Source organism: Pristiophorus japonicus, chromosome 2 (assembly GCF_044704955.1).
Source record: "Pristiophorus japonicus isolate sPriJap1 chromosome 2, sPriJap1.hap1, whole genome shotgun sequence".
Lineage (NCBI taxonomy): Eukaryota > Metazoa > Chordata > Chondrichthyes > Pristiophoridae > Pristiophorus > Pristiophorus japonicus.
The window spans coordinates 350220016-350241913 of record NC_091978.1 but is presented as its reverse complement, the minus strand read 5'-3'; the positions used below and the strand labels follow the sequence as shown (position 1 = coordinate 350241913).

Sequence of the window (21898 nt, the reverse complement as noted above, 5' to 3'; positions counted from 1 at the left end):
GTCAAATAAAAGCAGAAGTCAGTTCCATAAGTCCCAGCTAATGTTTTTGATGGATCTGTCCTTTCCAGTTCAGAGAAGGTGTCTTCACCCAAAAATTTGTCCCCTCTTTTCACATGCTGAATATATCTAGTGTTATTTTAAAATAAAAATCACCGATTAACCCGCTGCTTGATATATGTATATTTGCTGTTGTTACGACAGTTATTAACATGACCACGTTCGCGCCCGGATATCCCTGGAGATGGAGCACACGGTGTTCATTGGCACGAACGGCCGATGGGCACCGCAGGGACTGGAGTGCCTCGTCACCACCCCCCCGTATAAAATTTAAATTTCATCTGTTAAGCTTCCTTGATCTTATTGAATGGCGGAACAGGCTCGAGGGGCCGAATGGCCTACTCCTGCTCCTAATTCTGATGTTCCTTTAAACTTTTTTTCGCTTAATTTACAGCAATTATTGGCTGTGCTCCTTTAAAAAAAAAGGAGGCGCGTGCTGATCTTTAAATAGGCGATTGCCAGCAAGAAGAGTTCAGCAATGACGAGGGAAATTGTCAGCAGCAATCTTACTGAAGGATGACAGAACAAACCAGGTGCACGGTTACGGAGCGAGGAGAGCGCTCGGGCGAACACCAGCAGGCCGCTTGCCCTGTTGTTACCTGTCCCTCTCACGAGAAGCAACTTCGTCGATAGGCTCAATAAATCCTGAGACTTGTTTACTCTCGGTATTGCTGCTGCTGCCGCCGACACCCCTTCTCTTGCTCTTTTTTACTCATGCTGCGGCTGAAAAAGAGAGAAGGAAAAAAAACATTCGCCCAACTGTCGTGTATGTGTGGTTGTGGCTTCTGACTCGTAATCGTGCAGGCGAGTGCGACAGCCAGCCAGCTCCGGGGGAGGGGTGGCGCAAGCGCAGTGGCGACGGGCGGGTCCAACTGAAGGTGGAATGTGGTGACGTTGTTCGAACCCCGGGCGGTTGGCAGCTCGCGCGGCGGCTTCTTTGTTGTTGGTGGTGGCGGCAGCGGCGCGAGCGGACGCGAGATGAACGTGGACCGGATCGAGCTGTGCGAGAGCCTGCTGACTTGGGTGAGTGCGGCGCCGTGAGGGTAAAGGAGAGGCTAACCAAAAGCCCCAAGTACCGAAAGCGTTTGTCGCTGTGGACAACCCCGCCCGACAGACGCGAACCTGTCTGTCTGTCTGTCTGCGATGAGCCCGGGGTGGCGGTGCGGGCAACACACAGAGAGCTCGGCCGTGGGGTGGGGGGCCTCTGTCGCCAGACGCTGCAGTTTAATGACACGGCCGCCATTTATGTGTCGTTTACCCTCTGTATGTATGTATGTATGTATGTGTGTGTGTATAAGGCTGACTCTCGCATTCAGACTCTGCACAGTTTGACAGCGATCGCGGGGCCCCGAGTGTGGGCACCGGCTTTTACCATCATCTGTGTCGGGATGTATCAGCTGATAGCGCGCTGCACAGCCTCCTCCGCTGTTGCTTAACGCGGTCATTTCAATGCATTGTCATCATTCTCTCTCTTTCACTGGTGTCTTTTTTGCTTAATTTGTCTACTCTCTCCATTTTCGCGTATTTCTTATTCCCTGTCTTCCTTCATTACTTGCATAGAATATCCAGCACAGAAACCGGCCATTCGGCCCAACTAGTCTGTGCTGGTGTTTATACTCCCCAGGAGTCTGCTCCTGTTCCATCTACCTCATCTCAACCTTTCAGCATAGCGTTCTTTTCCCTTTTCTCATCTAGTCGTCTAGTTTCCTTTTGAAAGCATCTAAACTATTTGCCTCAATCACTTCCTGTGGTAGCGAGTTTCACATTCCAACCACACTCTGAATGCATACATTTCTCCTCATTTCTCTATTGGGTTTATTAGTAACTCTCTTGTATTTATGGCCTTCAGTCTTAGATTCTCCCACAAGTGGAAACATTCTCTCCAAATCTACAACTGTCAACCCATTAATATATTTAACAATCTCTATCAGATGTCTTCTAAATCTTCTTTTCTAAAGAAAAAAGCCCCGACCTGTTCAATCTTTCCTGATAGCTGTAATCTCAGTTCTGGTACCATCTTGTAATTTTTTTTGTTCTTTCTCCAGTGCCTCTATGACCTTTTTATAGTATGGAGACCAGAACTGTGCACAATACTTTGTGTGGTTTGACCAGGGTACTATACAAGTTTAATATAACTTCTCTACTTTTGAATTCTATACCCCTAGAAATAAATCCCAGTGCTTTGTTAGCATATTGAACTGCTTTGCGAACCTGTGATGCTGTTCTTTCTCTGTCAGTATCTGTCTTTCCTTTGTGTCTCCTTTTTCTCTCTCGTTCACTTTTTCTCTTTGAGGTGTCAGATCTGGAGTTGAGCTTCTCCCTGCTTACCACTTAGACAATCACAACAACTTGCATTTATATTTTGCCTTTAACATAGTAAAATGTCCCATGGTGCTTCACAGGAATGTAATCAAATTTGTGACGCCAAGCCCCACATAAGGACATATTGAGACAGGTGACCAAATGCTTGGTTAAAGAGGTAGGCTTTAAGGAGGGTCTTAAAGGAAAAGAGCAAGACAGAGAAGTTTAGGAAGGGAATTCCTGAGCTTAGGGCCTAGCCAGCTGAAGGCACAGCCATCAATAATGGAGGGATGAAAATCAGGGATCCGCAAGAGGAGTGCAGAAACCTTCGAGGGTTGTAGGTCTGGAGGAGGTTACAGAGATCAGGAGGAGAAAGGCCATGGAGGGATTTGTAAACAAGGATGAGAATTTTTAAATCGCGGCATTGCCAGATGATTTTCCTCATAACTCAGACAATTGCCAAAAGAGAATTCAGCCGAGTCAAATGAAGAGTACAATGATTAAAATGGTATGTGGCCCACAAATAATTGTACTAGAAGTCCAGTCTTGATCACTAGGGTTAGCAATAGTAATGACAAAGGACTCGCAGAGAAAAAAAAAGGAAGCAATAGGCATTATTGCTGATAATGTAAGTCTGATTGCCCCATGGCACAAATGAAACAAGTTTGGGGGTGGGGGGAAATCTATCGTGTCCAGAAAACTTAAGGTACAGTATTGCTACTGGGTACGATCCGGCCTATGTGACTGTAGACCCACACCAACATGATTGACTCTTAACCAACCATTGAATTGTATCAAACTGCTACAAAGAAAAGAAAGACTTGCATTTATAAAGCACTTTTCATGACCACTGCACGTCTCAAAGCGCTTTACAGACAACAAAATACTTTTGGAGTGTAGTCACTGTTGTAATGTGGGAAACGAAGAATACAGACTTCAACGGTTCAAGAAAAAGGCCCATCACCACGTTCTTGGATTAACTAGGGATGGGTAATACATGCTGACCTTGACAGCGACACCCACATCCCTAGAATTAATAATAACCATATTGCTGATGGCGCATTAATGATCGTGTGATTATCTCAGACTAGTTAGGTGTCTGGATGCAATCATATTTACTTTGTTTATTTATTTTGGTAAACTTGCTGCCAAGCCAGGAAGATAAACTGACCTGAAGGGATCTTAAACTTGAGCTAAGCTGATAGGCCAAGCAAGTTCTCAACAGCTGAGGAAGGCCATTTGGCCCATCTTAATTTATCAAGAAATAGCCTACATTTACCTTCATTATTACTTCAATTCCAGGATTTTTGCCTTCATTACTTTGTCTGAAAGTCTATTCCATGTGTTCACCACTTTGTGTGTGAAGAAGAACGTCCTTACATCAGTCTTAAATTCACCTTTTGTAATTTGAACACCACTGCCCTTAATTGACAGTTTAATTTAAAGTAATATTTTGGATTTATCATTTCTTACTGTATATATCAAAATCATCATCATAGGCAGTCCCTCGGAATCGGGAAGACTTGCTTCCACACTTAAAATGAGTCCTTAGGTGGCTGAACAGTCCAATACGGGAGCCACAGTCCCTGTCACAGGTGGGACAGATAGTCATTGAGGGAAAGGGTGGGTGGGACAGATTTGCCGCATGCTCCTTCCGATGCCTGCACTTAATTTCTGCATGCTTTTGGCGATGAGACTTGAGGTGCTCAGCGTCCTCCCGGATGCACTTCCTCCACTTAGGACGGTCTTTGGCCAAGGATCCCCAGGTGTCAGTGGGGATGTTGCACTTTTTCAGGGAGGCTTTGAGGGTGTCCCTGTAACGTTTCCTCTGCCCACCTTTGGCTTGTTTGCCGTGAAGGAGTTCCGAGTAGAGCGCTTGCTTTTGGAGTCTCGTGTCTGCCTTGCGAACGATGTGGCCTGCCTAGCGGAGCTGATCAAGTGTGGTCAGTGCTTCAATGTTGGGGACGTTGGCCTGGTTGAGGACGCTAATGTTGGTGCATCTGTCCACCCAGGGGGAACTCCGCATAGAGTACTTGGTTTGGGAGTCTCGTGTCTGTCTTGCGAACTATGTGGCCTGCCCAGCAAAGCTGATTGAGTGTGGTCAGTGCTTCAATGCTGGGGGATGTTAGCCTGAACGAGGACATTGATGTTGGTGCGCCTATCCTCTCAGGGGATTTGTAGGATCTTGCGGAGACATCGTTGGTGATATATCTCCAGCGACTTGAGGTGCCTTCTGTACATCGTCCATGCCTCTGAGCCATACAAGAGGGTGGGTATTACTACAGCCCTGTAGACCATGAGCTTGATGGTAGATTTGAGGGCCTGGTCTTCGAACACTTTTCCTCAGGTGGCCAAAGGCTGCACTGGAGGTGGTGTTGAATCTCCGCATCAATGTCTGCTTTTGTTGATAAGAGGCTCCCGCGGTATGGGAAATGGTCCACGTTGTCCAGTTGTCTACAATCCTCACAGTGTAGGAGCTGATTTGATTCCATTAACTTATTTTTTTTCTTGTACTTAGCACAAATGAGACCCATAAATGACAGTGTGTGAAATGTAATGATTGTTAATGTAGAAGATGACAATATGATCATCTCGCAGATGCCTCCTCTCCAGAAAAAACAAACCTCAAGTTTCACCAGTCTTCCCTCATAACTCAGACCCATTACACAAGGGATTAGCTTCACAGCTCTTCTCTGCACAGCTTTTGGCACTTTAGTGTTTTTTTTGTTTCTCAGTGATCAGAACTCGACATGACTCAAGGTGCAGTCTGACCAGAGCACTGTTCATTTTAATCTCTATCTTGTCTGGTTTATATTTTACTGTTTTGGCAATAAAGCTCAACATTCTATTAGCTTTGTTGGACAAATTGAGCGTTGTGTTTACCAAGAATCCTAGGTCTCTTTCAACTTCATTCTTAGTTATTTCAACACCATTCATGGAATATAGTCAACCAATTTTCCTTCCGATGTGTGGGTTACTTACACTTGTCTAGATTAAATTTAATCAGCTATTTTTGTATCCACGTGACTATTTTGTCAACATGTTTTATAATTTCTGAGCTGCCTCCCCCTCTACTACTCCTAGATTGATATCGACTGCAAATGTGATTAATTTGTATTGAGTTTCTGCATTCAACATTAAGCCCTGGGGCGCCCCACTCGATAAGAGTCCCACATGACATAACTCCTATAACAAGTATCGATTGTTTTCTACCCATCGACCTTTTTCCTTAACAATTCCGAAGATTTATCCTGCAGATTTGGTTTAAGCTTTGAGGCTTTTGCATTCAACTTTGTCAAATGCATTTGGAAACCTAGTTACACCACATAGGCTTTCTACAGTTCACTTGGGATATCATTTCCTCAAAGAAGTTGAGAACTCTGAACACTCAGTACCCCTGTATGATGTATTAATTTCCATCCTCTGAGTATAGGAGCTGGTTTGATTCCATTAACTTATTTTTTTTCTTGTACTTAGCACAAATGAGACCCATAAATGACGGTGTGTGAAATGTAATGATTGTTAATGTAATAAGAACATAAGAACATAAGAAATAGGAGCAGGTAGGCCATTCGGCCCCTTGAGCCTGCTCTGCCATTCAATAAGATCATAGCTGATCTGATCATGGACTCGGCTCCACTTACCCGTCCGCTCCCCATAACCCCTTATCGTTTAAGAAACTCTATTTCTGTCTTAAATTTATTCAATGTCCCAGCTTCCACAGCTCTCTGAGGCAGCGAATTCCACAGATTTACAACCCTCTGAGAGAGGAAATTCCTCCTCATCTCTGTTTTAAATGGGCGGCCCCTTATCCTAAGATCATGCCCTAGTCTCCTCCATAAGTGGAAACATCGTCTCTGCATTCACCTCTCTCCTTTTGATAAGATCACCTCTCATTCTTCTGAATTCCAATGAGTAGAGGCTCAACCTACTCAACCTTTCCTCATAAGTCAACCCCCTCATCCCTGGAATCAACCTAGTGAACCTTCTCTGAACTGCCTCCAAAGCAAGTATATCCTTTTCTTAAATATGGAAACCAAAACTGCACGCAGTATTCCAGGTATGGTCTCACCAATACCTTATATAGCTGTAGCAAGACTTCCCTGCTTTTATACTCCATCCCCTTTGCAATAAAGGCCAAGATACCATTGGCCTTCCTGATCACTTGCTGTACTTGCATACTATGTAGAAGTGTATTATCAAGAGATTCCTTTTAATTAGACAAACAGCGATTGTGTTCTGAGTGTGGATGAAAGCTGTGCAGGTCCAAAGGTAGAGAAGAGAGCTTGTTGACCAGTCACCAAGGCTTGTGGAAAGTGTACTTCAGCAAATGAGGCATCAGATGAATTGATAATGCATGAGCTCTGAATTATGCTATAGCTTGGTTCTTTAATATTTTCAAGCAGGACTTATACCGTTTAATTTTGTATTGATGCAGACTTGCCTTGTTGTGCCCACTGTCCTCCCATTAGAGAGGAGACTCATCTCATCTGAATGGATTTGAAGATAGCTGTCTGAGTTGAGGAACAATATTTAACTCTACACCACCCAATTTACTGCCTCAAAATTATACTTATTCTCAAAAACTTTGGTGTTTGAAAGGGATGGTAATGATCATGATGTTTACAATCCTTCCCACCCCTCCCTCTTCCCCACCCCCACCGACTCCCCAATTCTAAGTGGAACTTCAAATTCAAAAACTAGGAAAGAATGATTCTTTAATAAAATGGAATTGTACATAACCATTATGTAATTTTAATCCTGCCCAAAACTCTCAACTGTTTAAACCAGTCGGACTCATGCAAAATTTGCATGGCTGAGAAATGAGCAGTGCTAGCCCCAGATCCTATAACAGTGTTGTCCAGACTCTCTAACAGTGTTGTCCAATAGAATTTGCTGACTAACTACAGGCATTGCTACGATAACACACTTTTAACTACATGCACTCATTTTTGTAGAAAACAGCTTGCACACAATATAGGTAAATGTACTTTTCATATATTTACTTAACAAATATCTACCACCATTCAGTGCAATCTACCACTATTCAGTGCAAAATTTGCAATTTTTCTCAAGTTTGGAATTCTGTCACGAATTTATCAGACACAGCACACCTTAACACAGCCTCTAGGTCTTTGTCCCAACAGTTAGGAACGGTATTTTTCTTTCATCAGAGTGATTGCAGAAAATATTGACTTGCACAAGATAACGTGCAGACCTGCCCCTGCTCTTCATTCAAAGTTGGTTGCTGTTTGCCATGATGTACCCTGTTGGAGCTTTTCATTATTGGTTGGGCTTTCTTTCTTCTGCTGGCCTGGAATGGTTATTCCAATTGGTTGAGTTGACTACAATGATAATTCCCCTCTCTCTATGATGTTGCTGGCGCTCCCATGGTGTTGAAGTCTGGTGTTTTCATGTCTAACCATTTTACCATCAAATGCACAAAATAGTTAAAAGTACATGAATAATGAGTATTGAGATCATATGGCCAATGACAGTGTATATTACTCATTATATATTTACTCATCAAAAATACAATTAACCACCTCTGGATTCCCAATTCACATAAGGCTAGTGGCTTATTGGACAACACTGCCCTGTAAGACAATTTACTGGGGTCCATTGAAGTTCCAGAGAGTCACAATGGTAGTTGTGAATCAAGCTATAGTCCTCTATCCTGTTTCATTGCTCTCAAAGACAAAAACAGTAAACCCAACTGAAATATGACACAATTACACCAACTGATGGGCGAAACAATCCATGAAGAATTCCATGTAACAAACATTCCCTTCATTAAGGGAGTCTGTTCCATATGTTCACCTTTTGTAAAGTAGTTAAATCATCTGTGGTTCTAGAGTTTGTGGTAATCTCATAGAACATTATCAGGGTTTAGTTTATCTATTTCCTCAAGAATCTTAAATAATATCTCCCATGAATCTTCTCTTCTCCAGAGTAAACAATTGCAGGCTTTTCAACTCTTAGCTCAACGCATCTAAGCTATGCTAAGTAGTGGTTTAGTTGCTCTTCTCTGCACTGCCTCCAGTGCCTAAATCAGAATTGTATAAAGTACTCCAGGTTTTGTCATACCTGTGCCTTGTACAAACCGAATGTCTCTTTCTCTCTCCATCTCTAGATCAGCTTAACTTTTTTTACTACTGCTACACACTGTGCTGTTGGTTTTAGTCAGCTATCCACAGATACCACCAGGTTCCTCTTGCATTGTGCCCTGTAGCCAAAAGCTGTATAGTTTGTATTCCCAATTTTTATTTTATTTTCTTCACATTAAATGGTATTTATCATTATAGACTCCATCTTCTCAACCTATTTAGTTTGCCTCTTTGATATTGTTTGCAATCCCCTGTCCCCCCATTTAGTGTTGTCTGTAAATTTAGACAGCTTTCTTTCTGTCTTCATGTCCAAATAAACTGCATTGATTCCTGTGGCATCCATCTAGTGATCCCTTGCATGTTGACGCAGCTCTGATAACAATCACCCTTTGCCGCCTTCTGGTTTAGCCAGTTTTTCTTCCACCTCAGAATCTTGTCTGCTAACCATGATTTCCCATTTTGTGGATTAATTGCTTATATGACATGATATCGAAAGCCTTGCGGAAATAAATCACATCCATCAAATTTCCATTGTCGAAAAAGTCGGCTAGTCCTCGAAGATCTCCTACTGGAACTCCTTGTCAGGCAAAACTTTCCTTGCATAAATCCATGCCTCCATCTCTCTGTATCTGCCTAGGTGTTTCATTATCCCCTCTTTCAAGCTAACTTCTAATTACCTTGTGTACAATGGATGTTAGATCTGTCATTCTCTGGATCGCCCCTGTGCCCCTTTAAAGATTGTTTTTTGTTAGCTACTTTCCAATCCTTGGGCAGTATTTTGAATAATTCATTAAAGATAGTGGCAAGGAAGTAACTGATTTCAGGAGCTACTTCTTTTAAATATTTTTGTAAGAAGTCCATTTAGGCCTGGTGTTTTGTTCTCCTTTAACTTCAGCTTATCAATTATTGGCGTAACTGAAATTTGTCCTTGTGTGCAAGAGTCAGTAAGCAATATAGAATAGCTAGCATTAATTAGATGTTTAAGTTATGCAGGCAGTAGCAGTAAGGATTAAATCACACTCCAGGCACACCGATAAAAGACCCAGCAATGAGGTGTAGGCTGATATCTGACCACATATCTGCGCCATCACTAAGACCACCTATTTCCATCTCCATAACATCGTCCAACTCTACCCTGCCTCAGCTCATCTGCTACTGAAACCCTCTTGCATAGAGTTACCATGAGTTCTTTGTTCATGACTATAAGTGACACCGATCTCCTGAACAGTGCATGTAATGGGTTGTATTAGTGTGTTTATTAGTAAAGATTATTAATCAGATGTCTCTCTATCTTTTGAGTCCACATGCCTACATTAAACTGAAGGATAAGGATAAGCCTAAACTCCACAATGTGCACCCTCCACCCTCCCTTTCAGAAATTCCGCTTTTTCGTGAACTTCAACACAGACACAGAATGTTTTCAGTTTATCCTTTGGTCATGTTAGCTAGCTAGCTTTCGGTCAATTCATTCAATGATAGTCATCATCATAGGCGGTCCCTTGAACGAGGATGACTTGCTTCCACATGAGTTCACAGATGTTTCAATGAAGGATCCGATGTTCCAGTCCTGAACTCCAATTGAGGTGATGGAAGATGCCTGTGCGTGGATTTTTTTAACGTGTGGTGACCGTTGCACATCAGCCACCACACGGGCTTGACAGAGCTAGGCCTTTATCCAGTGGCAAGGGTTGAACCAGGACGACTGGAGACCTGCTCTGCTGCACGGACCTAGTGTGGGCTGGTTCCCCTATCCCCCATTTACTAGTGCCCCTCCCCAATCCTCCATTTACTGGTTCCCCTCCCTGTCATAGGAACATAACAGGAGGCCATTCAGCCTCGCGAACCTGTTCTGCCATTCAATGAGATCATATACATATATATATATATATGTGTGTGTGTGTGTACATGTATGTGTGTATATATATTTTTTTAAAGTTTGTGTTTATATAAGAAATACTTGCCTTTTATATAGCACTTTTCACTACCACCTGACATCTCAAAGCGCTTTACATCCGTCACTGTTGTAATGCGGGAAACGTGGCAGCCAATCCGTGCACAAGCAACTCCCACAAACAGCAATGCGACAATGACCGGACAAATTGCTTTGTCATGTTGATTGAGGGATAAACATTTGCCAGAACCCTGGGGATAACTCTTTCGGATGAGACGTTAAACTCTTCTTCGAAATAGTGCCACGGGATCCTCCACATCCACCCGAGAGGGCAGACTGCAATTGTACAGGGCTTTGGGGAGACCACACCTGGCATACTGTGCACAGTTTTGGTCTCCTTTATCTGAGGAAGTATATACTTGTCTTAGAGGCGGTGGAACAAAGATTCATTAGATTAATTCCTGGGATGAGAGGACTGTCTTTATGAGCAGAGATTGTGTAGAGTGGGCCTATCCTCTCTGGAATTTCGAAGAATGGGAAGTGATCTCATTGAAAAATATAAAATACTGAGGGGCATTGACAGGGTAAATACTGAGAGGTTGTTTACGCTCGTTTAGAATCTAACAGACTCAGGACATTTAAGACCGAGAGGAAGAGCCATTTCTTCACTTCACTCAGAGGGTTGTGAATATTTGGAATTCTCTACTCCAGAGGGCTGTGGATGCTCAGTCGATGAAAGAAAGACTTGGATTTATATAGCGCCTTTCACGACCACCAAACGTCTCAAAGCGCTTTACAGCCACTGTCGGAGAGTCAGTACTGAGGGAGCGCTGCATTGTCGGAGGTACCGTCTTTTGGATGAGACGTTAAACGTCTGCCTTCTCGGGTGGATGCAAAAGATCCCCTGGCACCAACTCGAAGAAGAGCAGGGGGGTTATCCCCGGTGTCACGGGCCAGTACCCATCCCTCAATCAACGCAACAAATAAACAGATTACCCGATTATTATCACATTGCTGCCCGTGGGAGCCTGCTATGCGCAAATTGGCTGCCACACTTCCCACATTACAACAGCGACTACACGCCCTCAGTATTGCCTCTCCGACAGTGCGGCACTCCCTCAGTACTGCCCCTTTGCCAGTGTGGCGCTCCCTCAGTACTGCCCCTGACAGGTGGGATTTTGGGGGGGGGGTGGCGTGGGGATATTGGGGGGATATTGGGGGCATGGGGATATTGGGCGGGGGGGGGGGGGGGCTGCGTGAGGATATTGGTGGGGAGATATGGGAGGGATGAGGATATTGGGGGAGCTATTGGGGAGGGGGGGCGTGGGATAGCCCGGAGGTGCAGGGTGTTCCTGATCGCTGTGCCTGCTCAGACCTGAGGGGAAGAGAACAAAGAACCTTGTCCTGCCTGCCTGCCATTTTGAGCTTTTTGCAAAGGTAAAATTTAAGCATGGGGTCAATACTGACCATGCCATACCTTGTGCAAGCCTTTTGATTGATGGTGCTGTGGAGGAGACAGTTGATTCGATATCATCGCATGACGAACCTCAGAGCTCGTAGGGTGATGGGCAGCAGGCCTTACCCACGTTGGGTATATTGAGACAGGCATTCGTACCTGCACCTAAGTGATGCAGACTTTGTCAGAAGGCTGCATTTCCCAAAGAAGTTGTAACAGATCTATGAGTTGGTTAAAGCTGACCTGCAACTTAGAAGCATCAGGAGGACTGCTTTGCCAGTTGAAGTGAAGGTTACAGCTGCATTTTCATTCTATGCATCCGGATCGTTCCAAGCTGCAACTGGGGATGTCTGCATCATTTCTCAACATGCAACACATATATCTGCATTCGGCAGGTGACTACTGCACTATATGCACGGCAATGCATGACAGGGCTGTGGGCTTCTCCAGGATTGTTGGCTTCCCAAAGGTACAGGGCTGCATTGTTTGTGTCCACATCGCCTTACAAGCATCTTTGGAGGATTCCGAAATGTACAGGAACAGAAAAGGCTTTCACTCCATTAATGTGCAACTTGTGTGTGATGACATGCATCGCATAATGTCAGTTGATGCAAGATACCCTGGGAGCACCCATGATGTGTTCATCCTACGCGAGAGCGTTATATCTGCCATGTTTCAGCAGTAGCCAGAAAGGCGGAGCTGGCTGCTGGGAGACAAAAGGTATGGTCTCACCACCTGGCTCATGACGCTCCCTCGCGGAACCCGGACGGAAGCTGATCGTGAATCCAACATGTTGCACATTGCGACGCATAGTATAATAGAGAGGACCATTGGCATCTTTAAACAGCGTTTCCGATGCCTGGACCATTCTTGAGGCTACTTGCTATACTCCCCTGAGATTGTCGGTCAGTCCACTGTTGTGTGCTGCATCAGTAGTGGAGAAAATGTTGTAATCAATCATTAAGGATGAAATAGCAGTGCATTTGGAAAGCAGTGACAGGATCGGACCAAGTCAGCATGGATTTATGAAAGGGAAATCATGCTTGACGAATCTTCTGGAATTTTTTGAGGATGTAACTAGCAGAGTGGACAAGGGAGAACCAGTGGATGTGGTGTATTTGGACTTTCAAAAGGCTTTCGACAAGGTCCCGCACAAGAAATTGGTGTGCAAAATCAAAGCGCATGGTATTGGGGGTAATGTACTGACGTGGATAAAGAACTGGTTGGCAGACAGGAAGCAGAGAGTCGGGATAAACGGGTCCTTTTCAGAATGGCAGGCAGTGACTAGTGGAGTGCCGCAGGGCTCAGTGCTGGGACCCCAGCTCTTTACAATATACATTAACGATTTAGATGAAGGAATTGAGTGTAATATCTCCAAGTTTGCGGATGACACTAAACTGGGTGGCAGTGTGAGCTGTGAGGAGGACGCTAAGAGGCTGCAGGGTGACTTGGACAGGTTAGGTGAGTGGGCAAATGCATGGCAGATGCAGTATAATGTGGATAAATGTGAGGTTATCCATTTTGGGGGCAAAAACACAAAGGCAGAATATTATCTGGATGGCGGCAGATTAGGAAAAGGGGAGATGCAACGAGACCTGGGTGTCATGGTTCATCAGTCACTGAAAGTGGGCATGCAGGTACAGCAGGCGGTGAAGAAGGCCAATGGCATGTTGGCCTTCATTGCTAGGGGATTTGAGTATAGGAGCAGGGAGGTCTTAGTGAGGCCTCACCTGGAATATTGTGTACAGTTTTGGTCTCCTAATCTGAGGAAGACTGTTCTTGCTATTGAGGGAGTGCAGCGAAGGTTCACCAGACTGATTCCAGGGATGGTTAGACTGTCAAATGAGGAGAGACTGGATCAACTGGGCCTTTATTCACTGGAGTTTAGAAGGATGAGAGGGGATCTCATAGAAACGTATAAGATTCTGACGGGACTGGACAGGTTAGATGCGGGAAGAATGTTCCTGATGTTGGGGAAGTCCAGAACCAGGGGACATAGTCTTAGGATAAGGGGTAGGCCATTTAGGACTGAGATGAAGAGAAACTTCTTCACTCAGAGTTGTTAACCTATGGAATTCCCTGCCGCAGAGAGTTGTTGATGCCAGTTCATTGGATATATTCAAGAGGGAGTTAGATATGGCCCTTACGGCTAAAGGGATCAAGGGGTATGGCGAGAAAGCAGGAAAGGGGTACTGAGGGAATGATCAGCCATGATCTTGTTGAATGGCGGTGCAGGCTTGAAGGGCCGAATGGCCTACTCCTGCACCTATTTTCTATGTTTCTATAACTTAGCCATCATAAGGCAGCAGCAGATGGTGGTAGACGACCTACCTGAGTTGAGATTGGCTGGTGGTAATGATGAGGAAGATGTAGATGACGAGGAAGCCATGCAGCTACCTGAATCCGGAGCACGATGACGGAGGAAAAGGGGAGATGCAACGAAACCTAGGTGTCATGGTTCATCAGTCGTGCCCCTTTAACGTGAACGCTTTGCTGCCTGAAGGCTCAGCGGCATCTATTCCACATGGAGCATGTTTACTGTTTGGACCTGTTCCATAATGTTGTGTTGTGTTAATGGAACAAATGATGGAAATGATTCTTGTTTACTTCAAAAGTTGTGTTAATAATCTAACAAATAATGGAAATGATTCAGTTATAATTTAAAATATATTTTATTCAAAAGTTTTCAAAAATGTGTTTGTACTTAACTTTATTAAACATATTCTTGTATCAGACTTTACAGTTTTCACTTAAGATCACTTACTAACTTTTAAACTTGTAAATTTACATAACTTACAAAAAATCTTTAACCGTTACAACAATAATAATAACAGCAGCAGCAAAGAAATGCTGCATCCATCTCTCCTCCACCTTATTCGAAGACCGCCCGCAGCACTTGGTCTTGGTGACTCCACCATCCCTGCTCGCAGGCGGTGGCGCAGCGTTTCTAGGGTTGGTACCAAGCTTATTCTTTTAAACATCTCGGGTGATGCGCACTTCTTGATTAGGGGAGGGTAGGCGGTAATGTGGAAGGCGGCTTGAGCCTCAAGAGGCCGGTTTGGGGATTGAAGCGGGGGTGCCAGTTGATTCTGTCAATGGGTGCAGGGTCTGGGCGTGTTCCCTAATTGCAGTAGCTAACTCAAATTCCCTCCCTCATGTGCCCTGACAGTATCTCAATTACCTGCAACATTCCCTCTCTCATGGTCACTGAGTGTTTGAACTTCCTGCGACATTCCCTTCCTCATGTTCACTGACAGCACATCAGCTACCTGCGACAGTCCCTCCCTCCATTGTTTCAGCTGATTGAGATATTCCCTCCCTCATGTTCCTGGACAGCATTCCCATTTCTCGTGAGAGTGTTGTTACTTCTCCCGACAGTCCCGATAGCTCATCACCCACCCCACTGATGGTGTCCAGGAGTGATCGCATAAGGTCACTGCTCTCCGCACTCATTGCCATTATCTGAACCACATATGTTAGATCCTGCACCTCAGGAGAGCGCGATAGAGCTCTCCTTCCGCTCCTCACCCTGTGTGTGGCTCACAGCATCCCAGTGGGACCCGCAGCCTCGGACGGTGGGGCCCTGGGTGTGCCTTGCTGCACTCCACTGTGACCCGCAGCCTGGGATGGTGGGGCCCTGGGTGTGCCTCGCTGCACCCCACTGGAATTCCCAATCTTGGACGGTGGGAAACCATGGAATGTCCCACCAACACTCAAACTACTACTCAGGGAAGGGGCTAGCAGCTCAATGGGCGGCACCTGCACCTCCTCCAAAGTGAGTACAACAGTGGGGAATCATCCATCCCTCCCCCTCACCCCCATGCTCTTGGTCTGGAAGGTGGGATTGGAAGATGTTCTCTTCAGGCTTGTCCTCGTCTGAATCTTCTGCGTCGTCAGGGTTGGCCTCAAGTTCCGCAAAATATAACAGACAAATGGTTAGCAGCAGAGGAGGAGGCAGGGTGGGTGGCATGAGTAGTCTCTCACAGCGCAGGCAGCAGGCTGATTTGATGGACCACGATGAATGATAGCACATTGTATCAACCGAAGCGTAGCTGACGGAGACATCCCCAGGAACTGAGGCATGGCTAGCCCGCACAGCACGTAACGTAAACTGTGGAATTTGCAGGACTTGCCCTCTCCTTCAAGTATGGGCCCTGCTTATGCAGTGGTGGTTGCTTTTCTCCAGGCAGGATCCATCAAAGCAACGACCCTGTCTTTCAAGGGTGTCAGTGGGTGCAGATTTGCCGGGTTTCCTCCTGTTCGAGTTCTTTCCCTTTTGTTGTGTGCCACTATCCTCTGCAAAGATGAAAATATAACTTTTTAGAGAGGGTGTCTTTCTGCTGGGTGGGACATACACAGATGGTCCCATTTATAATTGCAATTCCATTGAAAAATGAAAATATTACTTACACTAACTAGTTGACCAAGGTCCTGCCACTTCTTTTTGCATTGGTCTCCAAACCTCTGGGTGGTCACCATTGCACAGTAATCGTCTGCAAGTTGGTTCCAGCGTTTCTTCTTTTCTTTGGGTGGAACTTTTATGTGACCTCTGCTGGTGTCCAGTTCCTACCATCTGGCCTCAATCACAGTAACTAGTGCCTCCACTTCATCCTGTGAGAAATTCTTGGTCCTTGCGCCACGTTGCATCTTGTATTGCAGCTCCGATTTTTCCAATGAGAATTAAAGTTCTCTCACACAACTGGCTTTTTAAAAATGGCCAATTGCAGACCAGGAGCTGTACTGCGCATGCTCCCCCATAGGAATCACATCAAAATGTTCTTTTTTCCCGCGCATGCGTAGAAGGGGCGGCATCATTTTTTCGGCGCAGACGGTTGGCTCCACTCCCCGAGGTTACAGGACAGGCTGTGTGGCGCCAATTTTGAAAAATACAACGGGGAAACTTGGCACATTTATTTTTGGAGTAGTTCTGGTGTAGAAAAACAGGCGTAACTCTGGCAAAATTGAGCCCCATGTGTGGGCTTTCTCATAATGGACGAGTTACGAATGCAGGTGTTTGCGGCATGGCATGCATTCTAGTAGAGATAGGGAATGAATGAATGTTGTTCAACCTCTGCTGGTTTTAAAATACATTTCATCCGTTTCCTGCTCATGTCTCCTAACAATCATTTGATTTCATGTCATGTGGGAGTGTTAGCGTGAATGTTTTCTCGGAAGAATCACTCAACATTCAGAGTCGGTTCCAACGCCAATGCGGCCTTTATTTTCTCTAGCGGGGAGGAAGCCTCAGGATTGGATCCAGGCACTTCTCTCCGACAAACAAAGAAACTCATCGATATTTATATGTTTTACAATAGTTCTTTACAGTGACTCAGCCCACTTCGGCTGGACACAATCCAATCATAACGATTATAGATTACATATAGGTTTCTTTAACCCAATAGAATTCCCCTGATACCTCAGGGGCTGTATGTTCAGTTTTTGTCAGCTCGGGCTGATTAATGACCTCGTTATGTGAGGCAGGTTCTCCCCTTATCTCTGTTCCTCGGGGTTCGGCTGTGTGAAGTCACTGATTATACCAGTGTACTATAATGGTTCGTTATAATGATCTTGTATCCAAGTCATTCCTGGTAGTGGGCCTCACAGGGTCATTGCTCGGTCAGCCCCAGTTCATTACTTGACTAACGGGGTTCCCATCATGCTTGGGCAGCCATTTTATATGTGGCCACTTTAAACTTATATGAGTTTAGATATATTCAGCAGGTGCCTAATGCCTAGTGTTTTGATATATTCAGCAGGTGCCTAATGCCTCCAACAGGGAGGTTTCAATGGCCTCGTTGTATCCTTTTTCGTTTGCTTGCTGTGAATATATTTATAGAATTTTGAATTCAAATTCCCAGCTGTTCTCATGTTTTGTAACCTCTTACCTTTTCATAATCTTCTTGGTCTGTCATGCTACCTGTAGCTTTATGCTTTAGGAGTAATCTTTTCTTTATCCTCTCCCTTCTGTTATCCTTCATCTCGAGTGTTATGCTTATGTTTTGTACTCTGAATAGGATCTCTTTCCTTTTTTCCTTCCTTTTCCTTTCCACTGTTCCATTCAGTCTGATTTCCTTAACTTCCCTTCACCCCTCAAAATCTGTCTTTCTAAAGTTGAATAGTTCTTTGCATTCTTCATCTTTCCCATCAGAAACCTAGACTTGACCATATTTGTGGTCACTGTTCCCAAGCTGTTCTCTAACCTTGACTTGCTCAACCATTTAATGGTTGTTATTTAATAGCATGTCCAAAATTACCCCTGCTTGCATGGGTTCCTTGACCAGTTGTTCCATGTAACAATCCAACATTGTGGCAAGGGTCATATTTTCACTCCTAGTGCACCCTTTGTAAATTTCCCAATCTAAATTGAAGTCACCTGTAACAATTGCATCTGTTCATGTATGCACTTCATAAGAATATAAGAAATAAGAGCAGGAGTAGGCCATACGGCTCCTCGAGCCTGCTCCGCCATTTAATATGGTCATGGCTGATCCGATCATCGACTCAGGTCCACTTCCCTGCCTGCTCCCCATAACCCCTTATTCCCTTATTGTTTAAGAAACTCTTTGATTACCAAGTTCTGGGGAGCAAAGGTGTAAGTTAAGAGATTTTTTCAACACAAGTAGCTATTGAAACAAAGATTATAATATAATTTAAAAGAGAATTGATGAAGTATTTTATGCAGAATATAAAAGATATAGGAAAAGGGTAGGGAATTGGGTTCGTAATAGATAGCTAGCATTGGCCCACTAGCTGTCCTCTGCCCTGTACATTTTTGGTTGCAAATGTTATTTTCCTTGGTATAACACTGCAATTTTCGGAATGTCTTTTTCAAGATGCAATGGTTTTGGTGTTTTCCCTACACATTTCACAGAATTTATTTTATTTGAAACAAAAGCAGAAACATTGGTCATTTTAATGAGAAGAATTCAACAAAAGTGTATTTGAGGCTTTGGGACCAGGAGCCATTGCAATTCAACGAAGACACGGGTGATGAGTGAGCAGGACTTAGTATGGCAAAAGAGGATGGGAGGCCGGCCAGGGAAACATTGGGATAGTAGTGTATGGGGGTAACAAAGGCATGGATGAGGGTTTCAGCAGCAGATGGACTGGAGCAATGATAGAGGTGGAAGTAGAGCGTGCTTGTGAAGAGAATATACAGGGTTGGAATCTCCAATCAGCTTGAATAGGGCGTCAGGTTGAGAACAGTCCTCATAATTTAACCCTGTAGTCCCAGTATCATTCTGATGAATCTGCGCGGCACCCCCTCGGAGACCAATATATCCTTCCTGAGGTCTGGTACCCAAAACTGAATGCAGTACTCCAGATGGGGTCTGACCAAGGCGCTCTACAACTGAAGCTTCACGTCCTTTGTATTTCAGCCCCCCTCAGAAAAAGGCCAGTATTCCATTAGCCATTTTGATTGCTTTTTGTACCTGTCTACTACTGTTCTCTTAAACATCTCAATAAGGTAACTGTTATACTACTTTTGTTTCCAACTTAAACTTTCCCTATTATCCTTTCCTTGCAGCTTAGGTGCCCAATACCATTTCTAAACTTAGTTTCCCATCATTGTACCACATTCAAAGCCAGAATGTGTACATTGCATCAAACTGCACATGACACACAAAGTGGACCAATGGTTTGTACAAACTAATTATCATCTGGGATGTACTCCCTTGAACTATACATTCCAAATAGCTGTTATCCCTTTTCACCAATGCTGATGGCTGATCTGTACCTCAACTCTATTTACCTGCCTTTGCTCCTTAATACCTCGCCTAACAAAAAATTGTATGTTTTTCTGCCTGTTTGCTGATCCGAAGTATACAGTGATATCGTACTATTTCCAGTGTATTCCTGAACAGTGCAAGGGTTTTCTGTTTGCCCTGTGGCTTGCTATCTCAGAAACTTTGCACAAAAGATTAAGTTTTGGTTTATAGGAAGCTTGCCTGTCAAAACTGATTATTGTAGACTGCATGAATGAAGAGCATTGGGAAATATTCCAAACTGTAATGACTTCTTTGTTAAATTTTGGCTCTTTGGTATCTCAAAAGAATGGCAAATTCAGCAATCCAACTAAATGTTTTGGGAGCAAACTAATTGGAAATTCTGTCACAACCATCATGTTAAAGTATATAGCAGTATTTAAATCCCACTATGTGTGCATTCTTTGTGAAATACAGTACAACACTGGGGTAGTTATTGACCAGGACGTGCTGGAAAGAAAAGCAAGGTGGTTGAAAGGAAAAGCATTGTTTCAGCATTATAAGATCTTAAAACAGTTGTCAATTTGAAATTTGAAATGTCTGAGAAACAATTGTCCTGTTTGTGGAGAAGTAAACTACAGGTTGAACCTCTCTTATCCCACACCCTCGGGACCTGGCCTGTGCCGCATAAGGGATTTTGTTGGCAAATGGGAGGTCTCGGTTAAATTGGATGGTACAGGTACTGAGCAAGGGAATAGCGGGGCTGTCTGTCTTGGAGCTGGGAGTGCGGCAGAGAGATCATTGGTGGGGGGGGATCGCAGGGTCAGGCCAGCGATTGCGGGAGTCAGCAGCAAGGAATGACCTTCAATTTGTTCATGTCGGAGCGGCTGGGAATGGTGCCGGATGAGGGGTGGTGCCGGGTAAAGGAGTCCCGGATAAGGGAAATTCAACCTGTAGTGAGGATTTGACTGTTGAAGTACATCCAGTGGCCCACCAATTTAGGCGCACTCTCGATCATTGTTGCATTGCTAAATTTACTATTGTTCATTTAGTAGATTAGTGTTATAACATTATTGTGTCAGCAAATTAATCATCAAAGATAGATTACATGCAAATTGTTGTTTTTCCAAATCCTTGTGTGGGAGACCTTCAAATATTAATGCACTCCCTGATATCTTCTGTAAATACTGACAAGTTCCCAACTTCTGAAAGACAGTGTCAGCTACCCAAAGGAAAACTACTATAATTGTAGAACATTTTTATTAACCTATAGCAATACAAATAATGTGCCAGTAAGTTATCAAATACAGAAAAACAGAAATCTGATTATTTTTTGAATTAAATAGTAAACTGTAGATATGCATAAACTTTCATGATTTCTATTCTTTGCCTTTTTAGGTCCAGACATTTGGTGTGCAGGTGCCATGCAAGAAAATAGATGATTTGACAAGTGGAGTTGTGATGGCGCAGGTCCTTCAGAAAATGTAAGTTTGAAAATGCATTACAGATAGAACGTCCGAAATCCGGAGTTCTAAAACCGGAATTGTCTGAAAACCGGACATTGTGCAGATTGCAAGAGTCATTGTCTGGAATCCGGAAATATTTCCTGAAACCGGACTTTTAATCTGTACATACCTTTTTCAAACATGAATCCAAAAAAATACGCAAACCGGTGTGGCCTGGCCCGGTCCGACCTCTAGGTTGTTGTTGGATGTAGTGCTCCGAAATCCGGAAATACAGGTTGTACCTCTCCAGTCCGGGACACTACTCCGGGAACATCCGTGGTTCGGCATTAGTTGGGCCTGAGGGAGAGGAAGGTTCATTTTTAAAAATGTTTTGATTGGCTGGAGCGGCTGTCAATAGAATTCTGTCGGTACTCCATTCAAACTTGGTAATCAAGAGGGAGAAAGAGGTCAGAACTTACCCTGGATTGTAGGTACAGTCGAGGCTGAATGGGCCCATACTGCATATCTGCACTGTTGCAAAGTAGAAGAGGCTTCAAAGTTGTTAAAGCAGCTTTAATTTTCTTAGTAAAACATGACAGTGGGCAAAGACATTCAGACTTGTGTTCAGCAACCGGCTTCAATGGCTGTCAATCAGTGAGTGTGATCGGCTGAGCTAGCCGCCCACAGACTCCGGAGCCTGGGGACTGTCGACAGGTACTGAAGTGTGACCTCCCTTGGTTCAGAAAATTCTCTGTTCCAGCACCGGTGAAGTCCCGAGGGTGTCGGACCAGAGAGGTCCAAAAAATTCGGCTCAAGGGTTTACAGATTTGGGATGTTGGATTGTCTCCAAAATCCAGAAATACCTGAAAATCGTCCATGAGGTTTCCGGATTCGGGATGTCAGATTTTCTTCTCTGAAATACGGAAATACCCGAA

The 21898-nt window shown here is 44.2% G+C and overlaps 2 protein-coding genes across 8 annotated transcripts in view; one reads left to right on the top strand and one right to left on the bottom strand.

Moving 5' to 3' along the window:
- The window catches only part of LOC139249265 (E3 ubiquitin-protein ligase RNF170-like), a 58437-nt gene extending 57533 nt beyond the window's left edge, over positions 1-904 (bottom strand). For 3 of the 4 annotated variants that reach the window (XR_011591122.1, XR_011591123.1, XM_070872285.1), the window contains exon 1: positions 657-904. The gene's annotated coding sequence lies outside the window, so the exon portion shown is untranslated. The remainder of the gene's footprint in view (positions 1-656) is intronic. The other variant, XM_070872286.1, reaches the window with a different exon arrangement.
- A 14-nt stretch (positions 905-918) lies between these two features.
- Positions 919-21898, top strand: part of hook3 (hook microtubule-tethering protein 3) — a 129373-nt gene continuing 108393 nt past the window's right edge. For all 4 annotated transcript variants that reach the window (XM_070872280.1, XM_070872278.1, XM_070872281.1 and 1 more), the window contains exons 1-2: positions 919-1080; positions 20917-21002. In XM_070872280.1, the coding sequence (XP_070728381.1) occupies positions 1036-1080; positions 20917-21002 (131 nt within the window). In that variant the 5' untranslated portion in view covers positions 919-1035. The remainder of the gene's footprint in view (positions 1081-20916; positions 21003-21898) is intronic.